The 21,276-nt window shown below is 51.1% G+C and overlaps 1 protein-coding gene across 1 annotated transcript in view; it reads right to left on the minus strand.

The window, feature by feature from the left end:
• Positions 1-21,276, minus strand: part of LOC307175471 (WD repeat- and FYVE domain-containing protein 4-like) — a gene marked incomplete at its 5' end in the record, with an annotated part of 227,684 nt that overhangs the window by 22,499 nt on the left and 183,909 nt on the right. The window contains 5 exons of the mRNA XM_079900580.1: positions 1,055-1,208; positions 9,787-9,896; positions 11,983-12,100; positions 15,119-15,238; positions 16,624-16,666. Coding sequence (XP_079756706.1) covers positions 1,055-1,208; positions 9,787-9,896; positions 11,983-12,100; positions 15,119-15,238; positions 16,624-16,666 — 545 coding nt within the window. The remainder of the gene's footprint in view (positions 1-1,054; positions 1,209-9,786; positions 9,897-11,982; positions 12,101-15,118; positions 15,239-16,623; positions 16,667-21,276) is intronic.

Genomic DNA, 21,276 nt, shown 5'->3' on the forward strand with positions numbered 1-21,276 from the left:
CTTTACATTTGTCAGGTTCTCATCCCTGATGCACGTGAAGCATCTGAGAATCTGAACACTGCCGAGGCCACCAAGTTCCACGGGCTCAGACTCGACAGGCCTGGGCCTGGGCATGTTCTGAATGCTCCACTGGTATTCAGTCTGCAGACCACTGCACAAGAGGTGGGTGCTCGAGTCAAGGGCTGGGTCTCCTCCCTTGTGCTCCCCTCGGCCCGCACCAGGTCTGGCTCAAGGTGCAGGCCCACATGTGCTGTTTGGAGGAAGAAGGAGGGCCCTGAGGAAGGGGAGCTCTGGGGCACCAGGTGTCTGCTGGCACTGGTTCACAAGTGCCCTCCTCAGTGTGGGTGAGTCCATCCCGCACCTCTGGGTGGGGAGGGCCACACCCTGCTGGGGGTTCTGACCACACACCCCCTCCACGAGCCACCCTGATGTTTACAGTGGAGGCTCCCAAGGTACATGTAGTCACCAGGGGACCTGCCCACTGGGGCTTCCTGAAATTTTTGTCCCTCCTCTAAAGCAACGGGTAAAAAAGCATGGCTCACCCTGGAGTGGGGCCTGGAGGGCAGGAAAGAGAAGGAACCACCAAGGGTGCCCAAACCACTGCCCATGGACATCCTAGCAGTCTGTGCTGGGAGGTGCAGGATCTCTGGGTCCTGTTCACAGGGCCCAGGCTAACCCATTTGTGGGACTTGGAGGAAAATGGGGCAGAGAGGGGCTGGGGCTCGCCTGAGGTACACAGCAGGGAAGGGCCAGGCCTGGCTATCAGCAAGGGCTCCTGTCCCCTGCTCGCTGCCTCACTGCAGACTGAGGCCTGGGGACTCTCGGCAGGAGGTCGTGGGTAGGACCGTGGCTTGGTGGTCCTGCAGCCCTGGGGCTGTGTCCTTCCTCAGCTCCCACCTCCTTGTCAGGTGCCGCCACCCAGTGGAGGCCTCACGGCAATCTGCCCACCATATCGGTCTGGCGAGGGCCTGTGTGTTTAGCTGCTCGGCAAAGACACTGATCTCATGACCCACGAGCTGCCCGGCCCCTGCAGCCTCTCCCCGGATCTACTCACCAAACTCCACGGCGTTGCAGTTGGTCAGAAACTCGGGCAGGTAGAAGAACTCCGGGGTCAGCTCCCTGACGTCACTCATGTTCTCTCTGGAGGCTGACTCCCATGCTTTCTTCATGCTGTGGAACATTCTATCCGCCACATCAAAGCTTCCACCCTAAGCAGAAAAGGGGCGACATGATCAGCTGCATGTGGTGAGAACTCGGGGTGCACAGGCGTCACTAGTGTGGGCCCCCCTTCGTCCACTCTGTCCCCGAGGCACGGGTTTCGCCATTAGAACCTTTCGATCACCCACACACACACGTGCGTGAGTCAGTCCATGCATGCGTGTGATGGTTTCTTCAGGCATCTATTCCCTCAACCACTCTCTGGAACCCTACAACAGGAGCTTCCACTGTGATAAAGGGAGCAATGTCTTCCCAGTTTGAAAATTGGAGTTCAGATCAGAGACAGGAAACCACAGTCATGCATCTGATCATCTCCCATATTTGCCGAGGGTCAGCTCTGAATCGGGCATAAAGACAGGATACAAAGGACCAGCTACAGGATGAGGAGTCGGTCAGACATCCTACGTGTGGGAAAATTTCCTGGAGAAGTCGACCCCTGGTGAATCTGCGAGCCTAGTGACAGAGAAAACGTCAATGTTCTGAGCAGAGGGAAAGACCCTGCGAGGAAAGCAGGTCAGGCCAGGGCCCTGGTGGCACAGAACATAGCAGCCTTGACAAGCGAGAACAGGTCTGAGGATGGAGAACTGGAGGCATATGGTGCTGCCTGCAGCTCCCAGCAAGGCCAGCCTCGTTTCCAAGGCCCATTTCCACAGGTGGCTCGATGCAGTCCCGAGCTTGGCAACGGGGATTGGACCAATTTAGACTTCAGGCAAATTCTTCCTTTGGATTCTCTGCTCCTCTCATCTGAATTGTCAAATCTCTTCAGTTGACGCTACTCTTATTCGTCAGGTGATCTTGAGGGTTGGGAGGAGGCAGAGAGGTGCCCGTTGGAGAACTGAAGACGCTATAGGCAGAGGGACTTCAGAAAAGAGTTTCTGAAACTGGGATATGGGTCTGTCTGCTTAGGTTTAGGGACGCCCAAGGGACACCTCTTCCCTGGAATTCAATAGTTCACTTGTCCCCATAGAAACCGGGCCTTTTTTGTACAGCCAGAACTTGCCTTCTTTCTGCCACCCTCTGCAGAATGCACATGTGGCCCCAAGAACAAAGGCGGAGAACCCAGAATGCCAGCACCCTCCTCGGCCCCACCAGCTCCCTTCAATCTTCAGGGGCCCGAGATTTCCCATCGGCAGCAGCGGATGAAGGGTAAAGAATACGCGAGCACTTCACACACGCAGAGATACTCTCTCTTTGTCCTCACAGAAGGTGCATCAGGAAGGAATTGGTATTTCCATTTTGCAGGCCAGAAAACTGAGGCTTCTCAAAGTTTATTAATTTTTCCAAAAGAAATAGATGGCAGAGCTGGGGTCAAAACCCATGGATGCAACTCCAAAGGGCATGCTTTGCCCTCATGCCGGTTACCGGGGGGAATCCCGGACCTGGGGCATATGATCTATTATGTGTGGCCAAGGGGACTCAGCTCTTTCTGAGAAGGAAGAACCTGCCACACACCTAAGGGAGGCCACACCAGGGCATCCTGGCAGGCTGGTCAATTTTCTGGGTCAGATGTGAGGATCCAGTGAAACCCATGAGTCATTCTCTGCACAGGGTCAGGGACACCAAGAACCCCAGTAACTCCTGGGTTTGCAACCAAACACAGTTCTTGCTCAGCTTAAAGATGTGGCTTTTCTCCAAGACGGCTTTGCTCTTGGTTAAAATTAGGGGATGACGCCCACCATCAGATTCAAATTGAAAGGGAAACAAAATGAGGGGGAGTGAGTCTAAATAAATCTGCCTCTAACGAGTCGCTCATTGAAATGTATTAGGGGATTCGCATATTTAATCTGCAGCCGACGCCTTCCGTCTGCGGGAGATTGATGCCTTCTCGTCGTCCTGCTTTCCTTTTGCAGCTTTTATGAGTGCTGATGGTAATCTCCTGAGAAACAATATGATTTGGTAATAAAAAGATTACCTGTATTAAATAAAAATAATATATACATAGGAAATATTGTTAGTGCTACAAATCTGGTTAAAGATATTACCACAAAGAAAAATGTTATTTTTTTCACAGCTGTCTAATACATTTTAGCAAAAGTAATATCTTTAAAACTTAAGCCTGTATTATTTATAAAGGAAGCAATAACTGCTTTTCCTATTTCCTATATTAATAAATGTATTTGCATACATTTGTTTCAAAATTAATGGGTTTGCTCACTTCTGCAATACAAAAGAAATGCCAAATTCCCTGGAAGGAAAAGTGGAGCTGCTTTGTAACTCGCATTGTAAGTCTGTGGGCTGACGCAAACTCTGGTGGCTCCCAGCGAGAAATCCCACCAGGACTTGGTTCTCAGGAAAGGAAGGAAGGAGGAAAAGAAGAGATGATAGAATAAAGAAAGGGAGAGAAGGAGTGAGGCAGAGAAGCACAATCAGGGTTTACAGAGTATCTCTATAAGGAAAGTCTGAAACAAAATAAAGCAACAACAAAACTAGGTCTAGAGGTTGGATGGAAACGAAGTGACCAGAGAGAATTACTGGGCCAAGATCTGCTCGTAAATCGATTCCGCCGATACCTTGAATATCAAGAATAATGAATCCTACATGTATCCAAACAGACCGAAAAAAGTAATAGCAAGGCCACTATTATCAACAAAGGAGCTACCTCTTACTGGCAGAAGACTTTTCCCAGGTGACATTAAAGCCAAAAGACAAGGCAGCTAAGTCTGCAGGTTTCTGAAGCAAAAGGTAACAGTCTTCAGATTTTAGGCACAGCTGACATCACTCGTGTGTAAAGACACCAGAAAGATATTCTGAATATTGAAGGGCTCATAAATAATACAATCCTAGATATCTTTCCTCAAAATCCTTTAAGAGGTGCTCAATTTTACTAAGAGGTGAATCAAAATTAAAAGCAAAATAATGAGGGAAGAAGTGGCCAACAAGGACTGTTGCTGAAGATTGACAGGAGTTAAAATCAGAGTAAAGTTCATGGATTAGGGTGCATTGATTAAAACTGGTAACACCTTGACAGGAGTTTCTGTATCTAAGGTGTTATTCCTTTTGCACAAGGACACAGAGTCTATGTGCACCTGTGTCCCTGGACAGGCATTTCGGTGGTAACACTCTTAAACCCCTCTCCAACAGGGGAGGGAAACTACGTTGAAAAAAAATTCAGTTCTTGACCCACACCCACGGGAAGTCCAGTAACTGGATGTGCTCCAGGACACTTAACACAGATGTTCTGATAACATGTGCTGGAAAGTCTATTCCTCCTTCAGTGGGACTGACCCAAATCAACACACCACCACACCTAAATAACGCGACTGGTTTTATGAGCAGCCTGATGACCCCTTCTCGTATCCTTTCCAGTAATTTAAAAGTATCCCACGTAAATAATTCACTTACAGGACCCTGTCAGTACATCAGTTGACCTAAGCGGCTGTCGCTTGTCCATCAAAGAGGCAGCGTGCAGGGCGAGCAGAGAGCATCGTAGCTTTAAAACCAAGAGGACTTGGGAGGGCATTTCAGCGCCACTTGCAGCGTGGACTCCGGGAAGTCTCTTAGTCCCTTTAATGTCCCATGCCCTCCTCTGCAAACTTTGGATAACTGCTGTGGGTGTGAACAATGTAATGTGTGTGAGTGTGCGGGCATGTGAGAGAGTGTGGGTGAGCGTGCGTGTGTGTGATGTCTCAGCTGGAGCCAGGCACACGGGAAGAGGTACTGAATGAGCCCAGCTGCTGCCTCCCTCCCCTTCGCAGACCAGGACCTCGGGAGCGACCCTAGGCTTGGGCCCGTATCTCAGCGTGCATGGGGAAGGTAACTATGGGCTCAAAAGAAGAAAAAGAAGGATGTGGAAGTTGTTAGAAGTAGAAGGGAGGTACGAGGGGAAGTGAGGAGGGGCAGGGTCCTGGGATGGGGCAGGAGGGAAGTAGCGTGTGGGTGGTCAGGGCAGTTTTTTTTTTTTTTAACATCTTTATTGGAGTATAATTGCTTTACAATGGTGTGTTAGTTTCTGCTTTATAACAAAGTGAATCAGTTATACATATACATATGTTCCCATATCCCCTCTCTCTTGCGTCTCCCTCCCTCCCACCCTCCCTATCCCACCCCTCTAGGTGGTCACAAAGCACCGAGCTGATCTCCCTGTGCTTTGCGGCTGCTTCCTGCTAGCTGTCTATTTTACGTTTGGTAGTGTATGTCCATGCCTCTCTCTCGCTTTGTCACAGCTTACCCTTCCCCCTCCCCATATCCTCAAGTCCATGCTCTAGTAGGTCTGTGTCTTTATTCCCATCTTACCCCTAGGTTCTTCAGGGCAGTTCTGAGGCAACACCACCACCAAGGAAGTAAAGGGGCCAGTGCGGGCTTCCTCGGGCTTGGGCGACCCCCTCAGCGAGCTGCCGGTCCGACGTGGATTTGGGAAGCTGATGCACAGTTCAGCTGCCTTGTCTGTCTTGCTCTCTCTCCACTGAGGGCGGGCTGACCCCAAGCAGCCGTTAGCTTTCCTTCCTGTAGGATGTGGCCTTTTGAAGAAGGCGCTGCCTATGCTGAAGGGAGGAGTGCGCACACCTACGGAGCGCACGGCAACAGCAAATAGTTCTCATGCTGGATCTCAGCGCTGAGTCTCACTTAGCCCTCATCACCCACTGAGTCAGGGGTCAAAGGAGGAGGAACGGAGGCTCGGGTACTCACACCACCAGTGAGAAAGTTCTAGCGCCAGGACTTTGTGCCCGGTCTGCCAACTCTGTCATGTGCCTTTTCGAACACTCCCCCCCTTGAGTCAGTGTAATAACAGTTACACCTTTATTATGGACACAACTCCACGCAGGGTTGGAACCCACGGAGCCCCTAAGTGGATGGCCTGTGGTGGGCCAAGTGCTGCCCACGGCCCTTGCTTCTCTCTGCAGTTGGCATATATGTCTTACACAAAACCAGCTGTCTCACCTCAAGTGGCGCAGAAAACCCTTCCCCACTGCTGGTAACAGCTGACTTCACACGGGCTGTGACTTAACACAGCACTTGATTTCAGTTTCTTATTCGATACAGCAGCAGCGGAACTGTGCCCTCGCTGGGGCGCTGGCTGCCTTGCTCTGCCCCGCCTAGGCTGGGTCCCAGCTCAGGCCTGAGAGCAACTGGTGCTCTTGCCAGGGTGGAAACAGGGGCCTGGGCCGTGGCCCCAGCCTGGTGTGGCCTCCGGTTGCTCAACTGACTGAAGGCTCACAGACACTGGTTCCCAGTAGGCGAGATTCCTGAGAATCACAGCATCCTGGGAGGCAAGCCCCCAGCTCGGCAGACAGTGGTCTCACACCCCAAGGGATGGGGATAACAGAGCACATAACCGACCTGTGCCCGGGTCACACTGCCGGCATGTCCACCTGCTCAGGTCACACTGTCTGTATACCACACTTTCTGGACTGTAAGAGGCTATCATTGTAATAACAGATTTGAGGCAGAAAAACAAACACAGCAACAGTCGAGGCAGACATCAATTCTAAGACCAGCCTTATAAGATTTAAACGTGAAAACAATAAAGGAAACCTTATACCTAGGAATTGGAATATGTCACACTGCAATTCTTAGGCTGTCCACGCCCCTCTGCACCGTGCCCCGTGGACAGGCCACGGCCCAAAGAAGGCTGTACCCGCGTTCAGACCACACGGGGTGAACTCACAGGCACCATCTCTCCACACCAAGGCCATCCCAGCTGAGCCGTGGAGTGAGCATGTCACTCTGGATTAGTCACGTAATAGCCAAGAGGCAGAGTTTGTTTAATGCAGAACGGAAGAGCACGCACTTCCTTATGCTGACTCTTATAGGTACACCAGCTCTGCAAATACTGGACATTCGCACGTCCCTGCTCTCAGATAAGTGAGAAAGGCCTCGCTGCCTGGCTTCTGCACCTCTCCACCTTTCCTATTCTTCTCCACTCCGTGATCCAGGCTGGGGTTGGGGGCTGGAAGTCTTGGGCTGCTGAGAATGTAGTGAGGCTCCTTTCCTTGTCACCACACAGGGTGTGAAGCAAAGGTCTCTTGAGAAGAAATGAGTCTGCCTCCGAGGAGGCAGAGTGGGATGGAGGGAAAAGCCTGACTCCAGGAAGATGCCAGAATGTTCCTAAGGAGGTCTGCACAGGCCCCAGGACTCCCAAAGGGGAGGTAAGCACATTCCTCCCAGATGTAACTGTTGTACACATTCCCCCCTGAGACTAAAATTCATCTTTTATGCTAAGGGAAAAGCGGAAGACGGCTGGTTCTTCTGCTCGTCCCAAAGGCTTGGACCAGTTGTGACCCACTAGAAGAGGCAGCTAAAAGTAGGAAGGCAGAACCAATTCAGAAGCACCGTGGAGATTTCAACTCGGATGAGCCAATGTGCCACTGATAGATTTGAACCCAGAAAAACCAGGAGTCGCATCAGACTTCAGCAAGGGAGTCAAAAGAACTCAAGCTAATATGACTGCATTTGTGACACACAAAAGAAGATAAAAGTGCCTTTGACCATCTCACGCTGGTTTAAACTATCTCAAACCAGTTTGGGCTGGTCACCATTGGACCAACCTGGCTAAGAAAAGCTCCGACCCGTTGTGACTAGCTTCAAAGTGGCCTTAACCCGACAGGTTTGCAGCACACCTGTCTCATCCGGCTCATGCCATTTGGAATGCTCTGAGGCGGTCCAGACTGTCTTGAATTACTTTAAACCAAAGAGGAGCCGCTTGCACCAGTCCAAGCCTGCTCAGAAGAGATCTGGCTGATGGCGGGAGGAAGGAGGGAAGAACAATGACTGATCACCTTCGCAGCATCAGCCCTGAGCTAGGGGCTTTACCCACATTTCCTCATTTAATTTCAACGGCCCGGTGAGATGTGTGTAATTAACCCTCATTTCCAGAGTACAATAACGTGGAGAACATTTTGTGTCTATTAAGTGGTAGAGCTGGGATGGAAATCTCACAGTTTGCGGTTTCTATTTCAGTCTGCCTCCTCGTTCGTAACAGAGAGGACCCTTAGTAACAGGTAGAGATGGGGCTATAATTCGTGAGACTGAAGGGGCAAGAGAAAACTTTTCAAGCGCCCAGAACACCCTGGATGGGAAGCCGTCACGGGAGGCGTCACCATCGTCGTCATCGGGATTGTCACTCCTTGTGGACTGATGCGGAACAGCTGGACGGGATGCCTGGCATGGGGCACAGCTCAGGGGCCGTTTGTTCTCCAAACCAAACTCACTTAAAATGCTTGTTGCCTGAGAAAGGCTCCGGGGAAGCACACTTGTTATTTTTGAGTGAATTTCCAGGGACAGGGGTTATAGAATGTCTGGATGATCCATGCCTTCAAGGAGAGAGAGGACTGCGCCAAGAATCAGAAAACGGGAGGGATTTTGCTCCTAACTGGAGACAGCACCTTGACCTTGCCTACCCGTTCCTGCCCAGGGCTCAGGAGATGGCTTCAGTGCTGACCCAGAATGGCCTTTGGTGTTGGGGTCAAGGTCATCTGAGTGACCATAAGGAGTGACCTTGCTGGTGAAGTCAGACCAAAACACACAATTCCTGGGATACTCATGTTCTTCCTTTGGTGACGCTTGGCTGTCAGGGTGAGTCCCTGCAAGTTGAGCAGCCTGTTAGCCCACTGTGGTCGTGCCTTCCTCTCCGTAGGAACCTTGCAAGGCCTCAATCAAGACAGGCCCTAACCTTGGGCCCCGTGCTGTGCTCGCTTTGGAGTTGGCTGAGCCAGCTGTCTGCAGCTGGGCTACCCAACGGCTCTCCCTAGTCAGAATCTGTGCCCCTGAATAACCCTGAAGCAAGATTACAGTGATACAGTCAGGGGAAAAGAGAGAAAACAACTTATCAGCCGCCCAGGAGGGACTCTGTCCCAGCAACCCCATGTGCCTTGGACACCGCCATCCACTGAGGGTCAGACTCGCCTACTTTCACCTTGTATTGGGCTGCCAGACGAAACACAGGATGCCCAGGTAAATCTGAATTTCAGAGAAACAACAAATAACTTTTTATTGTTTATCTGAAATTCAGATTTACCTGGGCATGCTGTATTTTTCTTTGTGGAATCTGGCGACCCTAAGCCGGCATGATGGTCAGTTAGTTCATGGGGTAGGCAAATTGGTTAGTTTCTTTCTCTAGTGTAGCTGTTCACTTCAGTATTAAAATATTTTGTTTGTACTTTTAAGCCTTCAGGCTTGTACTTAGCATAGCTTTATGCATGCTGATGTCACAAGTGATATTCTTTTCATTCTTCCTTCGTGTTTATTTTTCTAGGCTTTGACCACCTACCTTCAAGGAAGTCATCAAGCTTCCTGTTTTTCCTTTTCCACTAAAACCTATTTATGTTAAGTATTTTTTTCCTCATATCTCATTCCTTAGTTTTTAGAGTCTTTTTGCAAGACTGTTGGGCAGACATGCAGGTATATCTGTGAAGAGCAGCTTGCCTCGGCTGGATGGCCCGGAATCCTGGAGCCACAGGGTCAAGTGGGAATCGCTGGCTCAAGACTGGATTTCTAGCGGGGCGGTGCGGGGGGGGGGGGGGGCTGCCTCGTCCAAGCCTAGCTCTTAATCTTTGGGAGATAGCTTTGTGCGTGCGTGCGTGCGTGCGTGTGTGTGTGTGTGTGTGTGTGTAGGGGAGCAGGGAAGCTCACCTGCAGAGAGCAGAAGGCCTGGGTGAAGGGAGGCATCCGGACCAGGTAGGAGGCAACAATGATGGCCGAGGAGTAGTGAGTGCAGTAGTGGCACTGGACGGTCATGTCTCCTGCAATGAAAAGGACATGCCTGGGGTGGCGTCCCCACCCGTGGGGCAGGCGGGAGACACGCAGGCTATCTCGAGAACAGCCAACATGAGCCCTGCTTAACAGAGCTCCCACAGGCACTGGAGCCTAAGCGTTCCGCACACAAAACTCAGTATAATTTGGCCAACAGCCAAATTTTCACCAGGGGTGAAAGGCACATTCAAGACCCTCAGCTGCACTGGCCAGGCCCCCAGGGGTCTGCCCTCAGGAAGGTGGCAGAGCCAGGCCATGAGGAGGCTGTGCTGAGGACCCACGGAGAGGCAGAGCTCTGCTCTTCTGACTCAGGGCACCGAGAGAGCCCTCAGGTGCCTACAGTCCCCTCAGCAGCACTCTCTCCTGGCCTCTTTTAGAATAAAAGTCCCCGTGTGAGGAAGGGGGGCTTGTTAATGCAGGGACACCCCGGATGAGTGAGAACTCAGGTATCCTCATTCTCAGAGGGGCCTGCATGGCAGAGGCATAAACTCCCCCGTTTTGCTCCATCCAGGGTATGACGGAGCTGGCATGCTGAGGCAGAGACAGTGCCCTGGCCGGGCCATTCCAGCCATGCTGCTACTCGTGGACCTCGTGCGTGCTGTGTGTCTCCCGTCACACCCTCCCTGAGTCCACACAGCCACCCTACGAGTCAGAGCTATTCATTATCTCCGTTTCACCAGTGAAGAAGCCAGAGCGAGTCAGAGACTCGCCTCCATCGCCAGCGAGTGGCAGAGCTGGCTGGCGGCATGGGCTCCTCCACACGTCGGCTCTGCCACCTCGCCGCAGTGCCGCACCCGGCCCTCAGCCCTCCCGGTGCTGTGCGAGTTCTCTAAATCAGAGGTGTCTGGGAGGTTGCTGGATGTACCTGTGCAAGGGCCCAAAGTCAACGTGTGACTCCAATGCACACCCAGGTTAGTATGGGAGAGAATGGTACCAAAGTGGGCTCTGCCTGGGACACAGCTGGGGAGAGCGGATGCTCCTCTGGCCTGCCTCTCTGGGAAGGATCCAGCAGTGCCTGGTGGAGCCAGAGGAACAGCACCTGGGGGCAGGTGGGGGGGACTGAGATGGGTCATATAGGTCGAACTTTAGCCTCAGAAGGAGATAAGCAGGGCAAGGAGGGCCTGCCCACCCCTCCCATCTCCTCCCATCTCCCCCAACAAGTCTGAGTGCCAGCCCTGCACACAGTGGGGACCCTGGGCAGAGGCCAGGGGCCTCCAGGGTGGTGTGGGATGCAGAGGAGCTCCTCGGCCTGCTGAGAACCTGCTCACCAAAGGCAGGGCCTCGGGGCCGAGTGAGGCTTCCGAAATGTGCCGCCTCTGGTTCTTGAGGTAAGCTTACATGGTTCGTGGCTGGATGTTCCTTATTGTAGTAGTGCTATGTTTATTTCAAAGTGTTTGAGAAAACCAATACAGCGGACATCAAATATATGATAGAAAATTTTCTCTTTAAAATACATCCATTGAAGTTTAAGAAGGGAATAGACCTAAAGAAAAACAGTAAGGCACTAAGAGGACAGCTGGCATGTGAAGGTGGCAAAAAACTGTAAAGGGGATGTGCAGATGAACAGCACTTGGGAGCTGGGTTCCAGAGCCAGACGAATGCAGGATCTGCCATTTGGAGGCTATCACCTTGAGTGAGCTGCTTAAACTGAGTTCCAATTTCCTTCTCTTTAAAAAGGACCATTGTGTGTATGAACGCAGGCTGGCCTGCACCTAGCATACAGAAGTGCTGAACGGATGTCACTTCCTTGCCTTTGCCTGCCTCTGGGAATGGAGGTGTTAGCTCTCAGCACCATAGTCCTCAGTCCTGATTTCATGTTGGAATCACTCAGGCTGCACCCCACCGTGACTTATTCAAATCAGAATTTCTAGAGGTGAGGCCTAGACATCAGTATTTTTAACAAGCTCCCCAGGTAATTCTCACATGCAGCCAGGGTGCAGACCACTGAATTCGAGGGCTCTCTATCCAAATGTAATTGTCTGTAGGCTAGATGACACCCAAATCGTTATAAACTCTCACTGCAAGGCATTCAGATGAAGAGCATTGCAGAAAAAAATCAAGCTGCGATCTACCCACCTTCAGTCTTCTCAACTTCTTTAAACCTCTGGATGAATTTCAGCTTCCTTTCCTTGGTCTGAGCCCCCATGGGCTTCGAGAGATCCCGGAAAGTCTTGGGATTCATCAAGTTCAATGTCTAGAAGGCAGATGTGCAACTGGAGTTAACTCCCCTGCACCCTCTTGTGCCCCAGCGAGACTGCCGGAGCCACGCTCTTTAGTTTTATGGTTCTCTTTATTGGTTCATTGCCGTTTGGTCTGACCCCCTCCTCTGGTGATTAGCAGGCCTGGTAGGGTTTTATGGCCCCACAACCAGTGATCCACAAAGACTTAATAAGGGAGAGATAGAAAATGAGAGGAGGGGAAGATTGAGTTCACACTGAACTGTTCCAAGTTGACCCAAATCAGAACATAGCCACCAGTTACCCAGGAGACTTTCAAAAGAATTCCTGTTGTCAATGGACACTTGGCTCCTGCCCTCACAGAGCAGTTTGCTTCCATAGTTCAGGGTTCTTGCTTAGAATCACACTGATTTTCTAGGAATTTAGAAGTCATCCGTTTGCGGAGGAAATGAGAGCAAGGGCCTCGTGTTTCTGAAGGCGCACTCCCTTCCAGGTGATGAAAGCAGTAATGGCGACCCTTTCCCTACCCTTGGAATACACAACGGTGGAACCCTGAAGAGTTTTCAGGGCTGGGCGTCCTTGGGGTTTGCATGTCCTTTATAGAAGGAGGTGTTTCTTTACACCCCTCCTCCTTTCCACTGGCAGTGAATCACCACAGTGCTCCTGGGGAGGCAGGGTCTGCCACCATCCCTCACCTGTCACAGCCAGGTGCGGGTGGCAGTGAAGCAGGCACTCCCGGGACCCCCGTGAGTCATGGCGCTGTGGAGACCCCACACAGCTACAGCTGACTTTGCCAGGGCAGAATGGGGTTTCATAGTTGCCAGATCTCTGGATTCGCCAAAAGATATTGGAAAACCAGCTTTTTAGGAGAAATCTCCCAAATTTTGAACACTGTTAAGTAATCAAAATTTTAATACAGGGTATGGGTTAAATAAAAGGGGCTGGCGACCCCCCACTTAGCAACATGTGAGTTGAAGCTGGGATTGGCAAGTTTCGGTTTTGAAATACCTGGGCCTCAGACGATCACTAGTGCAATAAGAAGCAACGTGTGGCTGGTGAGAAAAGGTTTGCTGTGTTAAGTCTCTTACGTGTGGATGGGAGCTCACAAAAAACTGAAGTCCCTTTTCCAAATTCTGGGGGTCAGCCATCTAAACAGCTCGAGGCAGGACTGGCTAGGCTGATCTGCACCAGGACCCAGACACCTTCTGCCCTGTACATACACAGCCCAACACGCCTCCTGATGTCCAGATCCTAGGTGGTCAGGACACTGCTCCACAGCCTGCTCGTCCCCCACTGACGTCACCTTGGTCCAGCTGCGTCAGCTTTCCCGCTCCTCCCTCCCCTGCCTGCTGAGGTCCTGGGACAGAGGTCAGAACAGCAGATGATCTGGTGTTGCCACTGACCTCCCTTATGGCTACATGTCCCGGTCTAGATGTGGGGTGATGTCCACATACCATCATCTCAGTTACTGAAGTCAGGTTACGGGGGAGGAGTTTGTTCTTGCTGGGTCTGTGTATCTGTCTCTCTCTTGCTCTCTCCTCTTCTCTCTCACCCTCCCTCCCTCTCTCTCTCTCTTGCTCTCTCCTCTTCTCTCTCACCCTCCCTCCCTCTCTCTCTTGCTCTCTCCTCTTCTCTCTCACCCTCCCTCCCTCTCTCTCTCTCTTGCTCTCTCCTCTTCTCTCTCACCCTCCCTCCCTCTCTCTCTCTCTTGCTCTCTCCTCTTCTCTCTCTCACCCTCCCTCCCTCCCTCTCTCTCTTGCTCTCTCCTCTTCTCTCTCACCCTCCCTCTCTCTCTCTCTCTTGCTCTCTCCTCTTCTCTCTCACCCTCCCTCCCTCTCTCTCTCTCTCTCTCCTCTTCTCTCTCACCCTCCCTCCCTCTCTCTCTCTCTTGCTCTCTCCTCTTCTCTCTCACCCTCCCTCCCTCTCTCTCTCTCTTGCTCTCTCCTCTTCTCTCTCACCCTCCCTCCCTCTCTCTCTCTCTTGCTCTCTCCTCTTCTCTCTCACCCTCCCTCCCTCTCTCTCTCTCTTGCTCTCTCCTCTTCTCTCTCACCCTCCCCCCCTCTCTCTCTTGCTCTCTCCTCTTCTCTCTCACCCTCCCTCCCTCTCTCTCTTGCTCTCTCCTCTTCTCTCTCACCCTCCCCCCCTCTCTCTCTTGCTCTCTCCTCTTCTCTCTCACCCTCCCTCCCTCTCTCTCTTGCTCTCTCCTCTTCTCTCTCACCCTCCCTCCCTCTCTCTCTTGCTCTCTCCTCTTCTCTCTCACCCTCCCTCCCTCTCTCTCTTGCTCTCTCCTCTTCTCTCTCACCCTCTCTCCCTCCCTCTCTCTCTTGCTCTCTCCTCTTCTCTCTCACCCTCCCTCCCTCTCTCTCTTGCTCTCTCCTCTTCTCTCACCCTCCCTCCCTCTCTCTCTTGCTCTCTCCTCTTCTCTCTCACCCTCCCTCCCTCTCTCTCTTGCTCTCTCCTCTTCTCTCTCACCCTCCCTCCCTCTCTCTCTTGCTCTCTCCTCTTCTCTCTCACCCTCCCTCCCTCCCTCTCTCTCTTGCTCTCTCCTCTTCTCTCTCACCCTCCCTCCCTCTCTCTCTTGCTCTCTCCCCTTCTCTCTCACCCTCCCTCCCTCTCTCTCTTGCTCTCTCCTCTTCTCTCTCACCCTCCCCCCCTCTCTCTCCCTCGCTCTGCATGCTGGTTCTAGGAACACATTTCAGGGCCCTCTTCACTTGATGGACCAGTGTTGGTCCATGGCAGTATCTCAGCAGATGAGTATCTCTTGCCTTCATGGTAGCGAGTGAGCCAGGAAGTCCTTGGGGGCGTATGTTAACGACTGTCCTAGTCATGTGGGTCATCCCCCAAGTGGGGCTGGGACAGGGAACCAGGCAGCCAGACTCCAGAGGCCTCTTCCCAGGTGAGGGGCTGAGACCAGAGCAGCCCTCAGACCCAAGTGGACTGAACAGTGTCTCAGAGGCTCCGCGTGACCTCGGGTGCTCTGGTCGTCAGGGTCAGAAAGCCACAGGACACTGCAGAGCACCCACGTGAACACGTACCTGCGAGGTATAGTCAGCCAGGACCCAGGGAAACACTGGATACTGCATGTAGTCGTTGTAGGTCCTCCCGGCCAGGGTGTTGAGGTGCATGAGATATTCGAAATTGCTCATGTCCCTTTTCTGCAGAAGAGTCAAAGAGGATAAACCCAACACAGTTGGCCTCCTCCTGAGGCCCACGCGGGTCTAACTCCCAGGCTTGCCCAGGAAACCTCATCGTGTAGGTGGGAGCAGGCAGCGTGCACCTGCGCCATTCCCCGTGCACCTTGTGCTTGGAACTGGCCCAACTTGGGGAGGCCACGCTAATTCCAATATGAGCTGAAGCAAATTTAGTCAGGAAGCAAAGTCAGCCAGGAAAAGAAAAAATACAACTCAGCAGTCCAAGCCAAGGCTAAAGCATTCTTCTGTGTCACTGTTGGGTGATACTCAAAAGTGGATTAAAATAATAGCACAAATGCTGGGTAAACTTACTGCTGACCTCTTTATGATTGAAAACATAAGCTGGGGGGAATTTGCAGTCACCGGGAAAGAGGCCCTCACCAGCAGGCTGAATGGTCTGTCTTCCTCTGGGACTTCAGGAACTCTCTTTCCCCTGACTGTGCGTGTTTGGAAAACACTCACTCTTAGGGCGCTCTGCTTAAAGGTGTCACAGGTGGAGACAGGGACTGCATTTTGGAAAAATTCATCAAGGCCAACTGGTGAACGAGCAGCCAGTGCAGCCACTGTCTCTGATGGGACCTGCATGCTGCAGTCTCCCCTTTCCTTGGCCTGATCCTTGGGAAAGGATTTCGGACCTGAGTGACCAAGAGCTCCTTTCCTGTTGCTATGTGATCTGTAAGGCTAGCTCTCTTGGGGTCCTTTCCTTCCACTGAGAACCCAAGGCTGAATGTCAGGTCATCCAGTCTGGGAGCCACGTGTGACTTCCCAGGACAAGAAGTGAACGCTGTGCCTTCCTGAGTTGTGTGTTCATTTATACACATGCACCTTCACTGATGGAGCGTGTGTGTGTGTGTGTGTGTGTGTGTGTGTGTGTGTGTGTGTGTGTGTGTGTGTGTGTGTGTGTGTGTGTGTATACAGGGTTTGTGTACACATACACACGCACTCTCTCTCTCTCTCTCTCTCTCTCACTCCCCAGCTCTGACTCAAGAATCGCCTTTAATCAGTGAGATCTTTTCAGGGAAATATTTGGGACATTTTAACAAATTAAAAAAACAAGATCCTGGGACCGCCCTGGCGGTCCAGTGGTTAAGACTCCACCTTCCAATGCTGGGGGTGCTGGTTTGATTCCTGGTCAGGGAACTAAGATCCCACACGCCGTGTGGTGTGGCCGAGAAAAATAAAGAATAAAATAAAGAGCAATAAAATGAAAACAAAACAAAAAACAAAAACAAGATCCCTCCTGATCCATCCACATGCTTTCTCTCTTCATCCTGGGGGCCTGAGCTATTTGCTGATTTGCATTCCCAGAGGGTTTCCTCGGACCCAGAGTCCTCTGAGGGGTCACTTACCTGCCATTTCTGCAGCACGGTCCTGTCGGAGCCGGGGTATCTCCTGTGGGACAGAAAATGATGGGGGTGACCAAACATCTCAAGGCATGAATGAGGGAAGAGGTGGAACTTTCTGGGGCATCGTAGCGCCAGGGCACCCAGGAGAATCACAGACTTCCCAGGGCAGCAAGATTATTTCCCAAGCTCTCCCTGCCCCCTCGCTGCCCTACTGAAGGCTGGGCTCTTGCCATCCCTGTTGCTCTTATGCAATGGCAGAATGCGCTGCTGCCTGAGGCGTGGCCCCGAGGAGCCCCAGGGCCGTGCAGAAGCAGGCTCGGGGGCCTCACACTCCACACTGGGCTTTCACAGCCGCATCTTGGTCTTCTTTGCCCATGTGCACAACATGCGTGTGAATACATGTCACATGTGAATATATGTGTGTGGTTAAGAAAGGCAAACAATATAGAAGGTCATGAAATATAAAAGTAATAGTCTACAAACCACTGCTCCCACTCAGGAAGTATCCACAGTCAATCTCCAGGAGAGTTTTAGCCATATACCAGTCTATATGCGCAAGTAGTTTTTAAACAAATGTTTTTGGTATGTGGGATCGTCTTATCTGCGCGAGTCTCCTCCCTGCTTCCTTGGCCTGACGGCACGGTGGAGGCGGCCCACATTGCCCTGTGGCCACAACAGCAGGACACCCTCGTACAGATGGATGGGAACTCGTGGCAGCCTCCCCCGTGCTGGGCTTTGTCCTCACAAATGATGTTTCTGTGATCATCTTCGGACATAAATCTCTGTGACTTATGAGACTTACATCTCATGATGATTTCATGCCTTGAATCTTGGCGAGTGTAACCGTGAGATACATTTCAGGCAATGGTTCTACTAGGTTAAAAACTATGAGAATTTTCAAGTGTGCTACATATTGCCAAATTGTCCTCTTAAGAGGCTGTACCGATTTATGTTTCCACAAATACAATTAAGAAACACAATTCAAACCAAAGAAACACCATTTTTGACCCATGTGGTAGGGGAGAATGTAAAAGTGTAACAGGATGCAGTGCTGGGGAGGGCGTGGGAAGGAACCTTCTCCATGTGAAATGCCCCTTCCGCTCAGCAGGAATTTGTAGGGCGCAGTTCCTCGGCCTCTGAGGTCACTTGGTTCCTTTTCTAGCTGTGTTTTCTTTCCCCCTCTGTCTCCCTGAGACTCCCCTTCTACTCCCCAAACCAGGTTCTTGTTCAGGCTGTTCCACTGAACCAAACCAAGTCCTGCGTCTCTCCAGCCATGCCCTCTGCCTCAGTCCTGCTCAGGAACCCACAGACCCCGCCCCCACATGCATCCCACGGGGACGTTCCACCCACGGGGACTGCACCAGGGTGCTTCAGGCATTCGTGTGGACAAGGCCTGGCTCCCTGAGAGCCCCAGCAGGGGCAGCGACTCTTCATCTTCCCGTCACAGCAGTGCTGTCACATCATCTGTTCCGGGCTCCCCACCCTTCCTCATTCAATACTTTCCTTGGCAGACTTCCCAAAAACAGAAAGCAACTCCCTGGCTGGGATTCACCTCTTCCCCTCAGTAGAGAAATCATCCTTTTGGGCCGTTTTATTCAGGCAGACAGTAACAACAGCAAACAGGCAAAAACATGGTCCCATTTACTGCATTAGCTTGCAAAGGCTCAGGTGAAGATCTGGCTTTCCCGCCCTGACTGTGAGCCCGCCACCACCCCAGTTCCAGAAGGCAGACTGCTTTGAACGTTGTGAGTGAGGACGGAGCCCAGGCTGGAGACAGCCAAGTGGACCACCTCGGGAAAGAATGTGTTCTGAGCCTTTCTGAGGATGTGGGGCTGAGCTACAAGGATGTGGAGCTGGTATGGCAAAGCTGTGAATCTTGCTACTTTATTTTAGAAATCTGACAGTGGAAGGGGAATAGGGGAGCAAAATGTGCCCATTAAGATCCAGGAAACGAGACAGCCTGTTTTTCTTTTTCATAAAGAGTTCTAGAATTTTACCTGTGGTCTTTTGTGACATCGCCATCCGGCGGAATGGTGTGCGGAAGATAAAGGCAATTTACCATCCCACTGCTCATTTCATCAGCCATGAGCTCCAAGGAAGATCTATCATTTCATTACCATCAGAAAAAAAACGCCATTACCAGCATCTAGACACCTCACCAAAGGTGAGTTCTCTTTGAAAAAAATTTTTAAAAAAATTCATGTTCATCTGAAGGCAATTACAGAACTCTTGGAATGGTTTATGTGAATTTTGTAAATATCTGGTGATTAAAGTATTTCTTTACGAGTTGATACACTGCACTACTCCATTATTACAGTGTAAATTTTATATTAAACAAGGTGCCAGAGATGGCTCTTGGCTTTCTAAAGCCCTTCCAAGGTCCAAGGGAGGCAGCATGGGAAAGACCACTGGTTTGGAGTCACCAGAACCTGGGTTCAAATCCTGCCCCCACCACCTGACTGCTCTGAACTACTGTTACCTCATCCTTCAAACATGGCTGACCCAGGAGTGCTGGGGAGCAAGTGTAACCATGGGTCTGGAACAGGCTAGCACAGGTGTGGATACAGGGCTCCCTCAATGGGCATAGTTCTAGTTGATGTTGACGCTATCCGAGAGCAGGGCCGATTTTCTTTTTACACTGGGAGAAAGAAGAGTGTGGTGTAAAAGTGAAGACTTGCTTCTGGTCAAGACCTGCTTTGTTCTGCCAGTACCACTCTGTAAGATCTTAGAATAACTGTGCCAGCTGTGAATCAGATCTCCTGCTCTGTCAGCTCAGGGTTTGCCATGGAGTCTATGGGGCAAGAGTCCAGGCCCTTGGGCAACCAGGCATGGTGTGGAGAAGAATGGATGAGTTCAAAGTCACTGAGGACTAGGTAGGTCACTCTGTCTAACCTGAAGGTGGCCTAGCACGGTGGGCCCACAGAGGACATCTTACCAACCTCACTCCCATCCCAAGACAGGTATCTAAACTGCTCTGGATGACTTCCAAAGGTGGGGCACTATCTTCAAGCTGAACTTTGTGTGTGGTCAACCGCTAGGCTGGGTCCAAATTCTTCCCTATTTTCAGAGGTGATTTTTATCTGTGCTGCTTCACTTTAAATCACATCTGTGTCCTTGAACTCCTAGAAGTGGTCTGAAGCGTGAGTGCTGCCGTCACGTGGCCTTGGGGCATTTCCTACTCCTCCTTCAGTGCCCATGGCTTGCCTCAGCGTCTTGCCTTTGACTCTGCCCCTTTGGTCCAGCTCCACCTGACTGATACCTCCACTCTACCCTGAGCCTGTCTCCCAGAGTGAGCCAGGGCACAGCCCAGGAACTCACATCTTCCCTAGGGAGTCTGGCAGAGAAGCCTACCAGGGGCCTTCAGAGGGTGGGCTAGTCCAGGCCCAAAGGGTCTCTGCCAAGGAACTCATCTCAGCCCAGGAAGGGGTGGGAGATCTGCCCATCCTCCTCCTCCTCACCTCTGGGACTAGCGGGCTATGGCTAGTCCTTAGGCACTAAGAGAGTAACCTCGCATACATCCAGGGAGGTCCCACAGGGAAACTGGGCCTCCTGAACTGAAGTGGACATGTTTAAAAAACCTGATGCCTCTCTAAATTCTCCTGTGTCTTTTCTACTTGCAAAACAGTTATGAGGCCATGGTGAAATGGGTTAGTGAGTAACCCATGGGTGTCAAGAAAACACAGACCACAAGGAGAAGAAAATTCACTCATCCTGGCAAACTAGAAACGTGTCTACTAATGGTCTGTGCTGTGCCTCAAGACAGGGCAAGTCCTGGCCAGCATCTTGCCCTGCCTCTCGCCTGGGTGCGCTCTGGAGGAGCATGCTGGGGAAGCAGTCTGTGGGGTGGGCAGAGTTTTCCACGAGGAGCCAAGAGGCTGGTAATAGAAACACACTCCTGCTCCTTTTTCCCTCCTCAGAAGCAAATCTGAGTTTAGCCTAGTTTTCAGACCTAGACTGTAGGTCAACAGAAATCCATTAATAGACAGGCGTTCTTGCAGTTCAGAGATGTCCTCCTGAATTAACAGGATATTGACCTTCTATAATATTTCTATTATAACTTCCTGTCTTTATTTCTTTAACATGTAGAAATTTTGCATTCAAACAATAATAATAATTGTCTAATGCACTGGAAACTGCAAAGACTTTTTGTCAATTGTCTAATTTTCACAACGACTCAATGAGATAGCCATGATCTCCACCTTCAGATGTGGAAATGGAGGTGGGGTAAGAGATGGAGTGCAGACTAGGGAAGCTCATGAGGGTTTGCTGAAGCCTGGTGCAGGCACCCATGAAAGCCCAGCACACCGGGCTGTGCAGAGCGCTTGCTGGACCACTCCTTGACCCCAGGCCCTGACTCTAAAGACAAGCGCACACAAGCAAATTAATAAAACGACAACAAAAATCTTTGTTCTGGCTGGATTAGAGAGCAGTTACCTGACAAATTGGTAACTTGTGTATATTTGGAGTTAGAAATGAACATGAGCAAAATTACCAAATGATTATTGCACAACCATGCCATAAACCTGATGCTGTCAATGCATGAAAAGTCTGGAAGTTTATATAACATAAAGTTACCTCTAGATGCTGAAACTGAGTGGCTTTAATTTTTATAAGGTTTTACATATCTGTATTTTAAAATGTATTTATCTAAACAAG

This window comes from Stenella coeruleoalba (genome assembly GCF_951394435.1).
Source record: "Stenella coeruleoalba genome assembly, chromosome: 16".
NCBI lineage: Eukaryota > Metazoa > Chordata > Mammalia > Artiodactyla > Delphinidae > Stenella > Stenella coeruleoalba.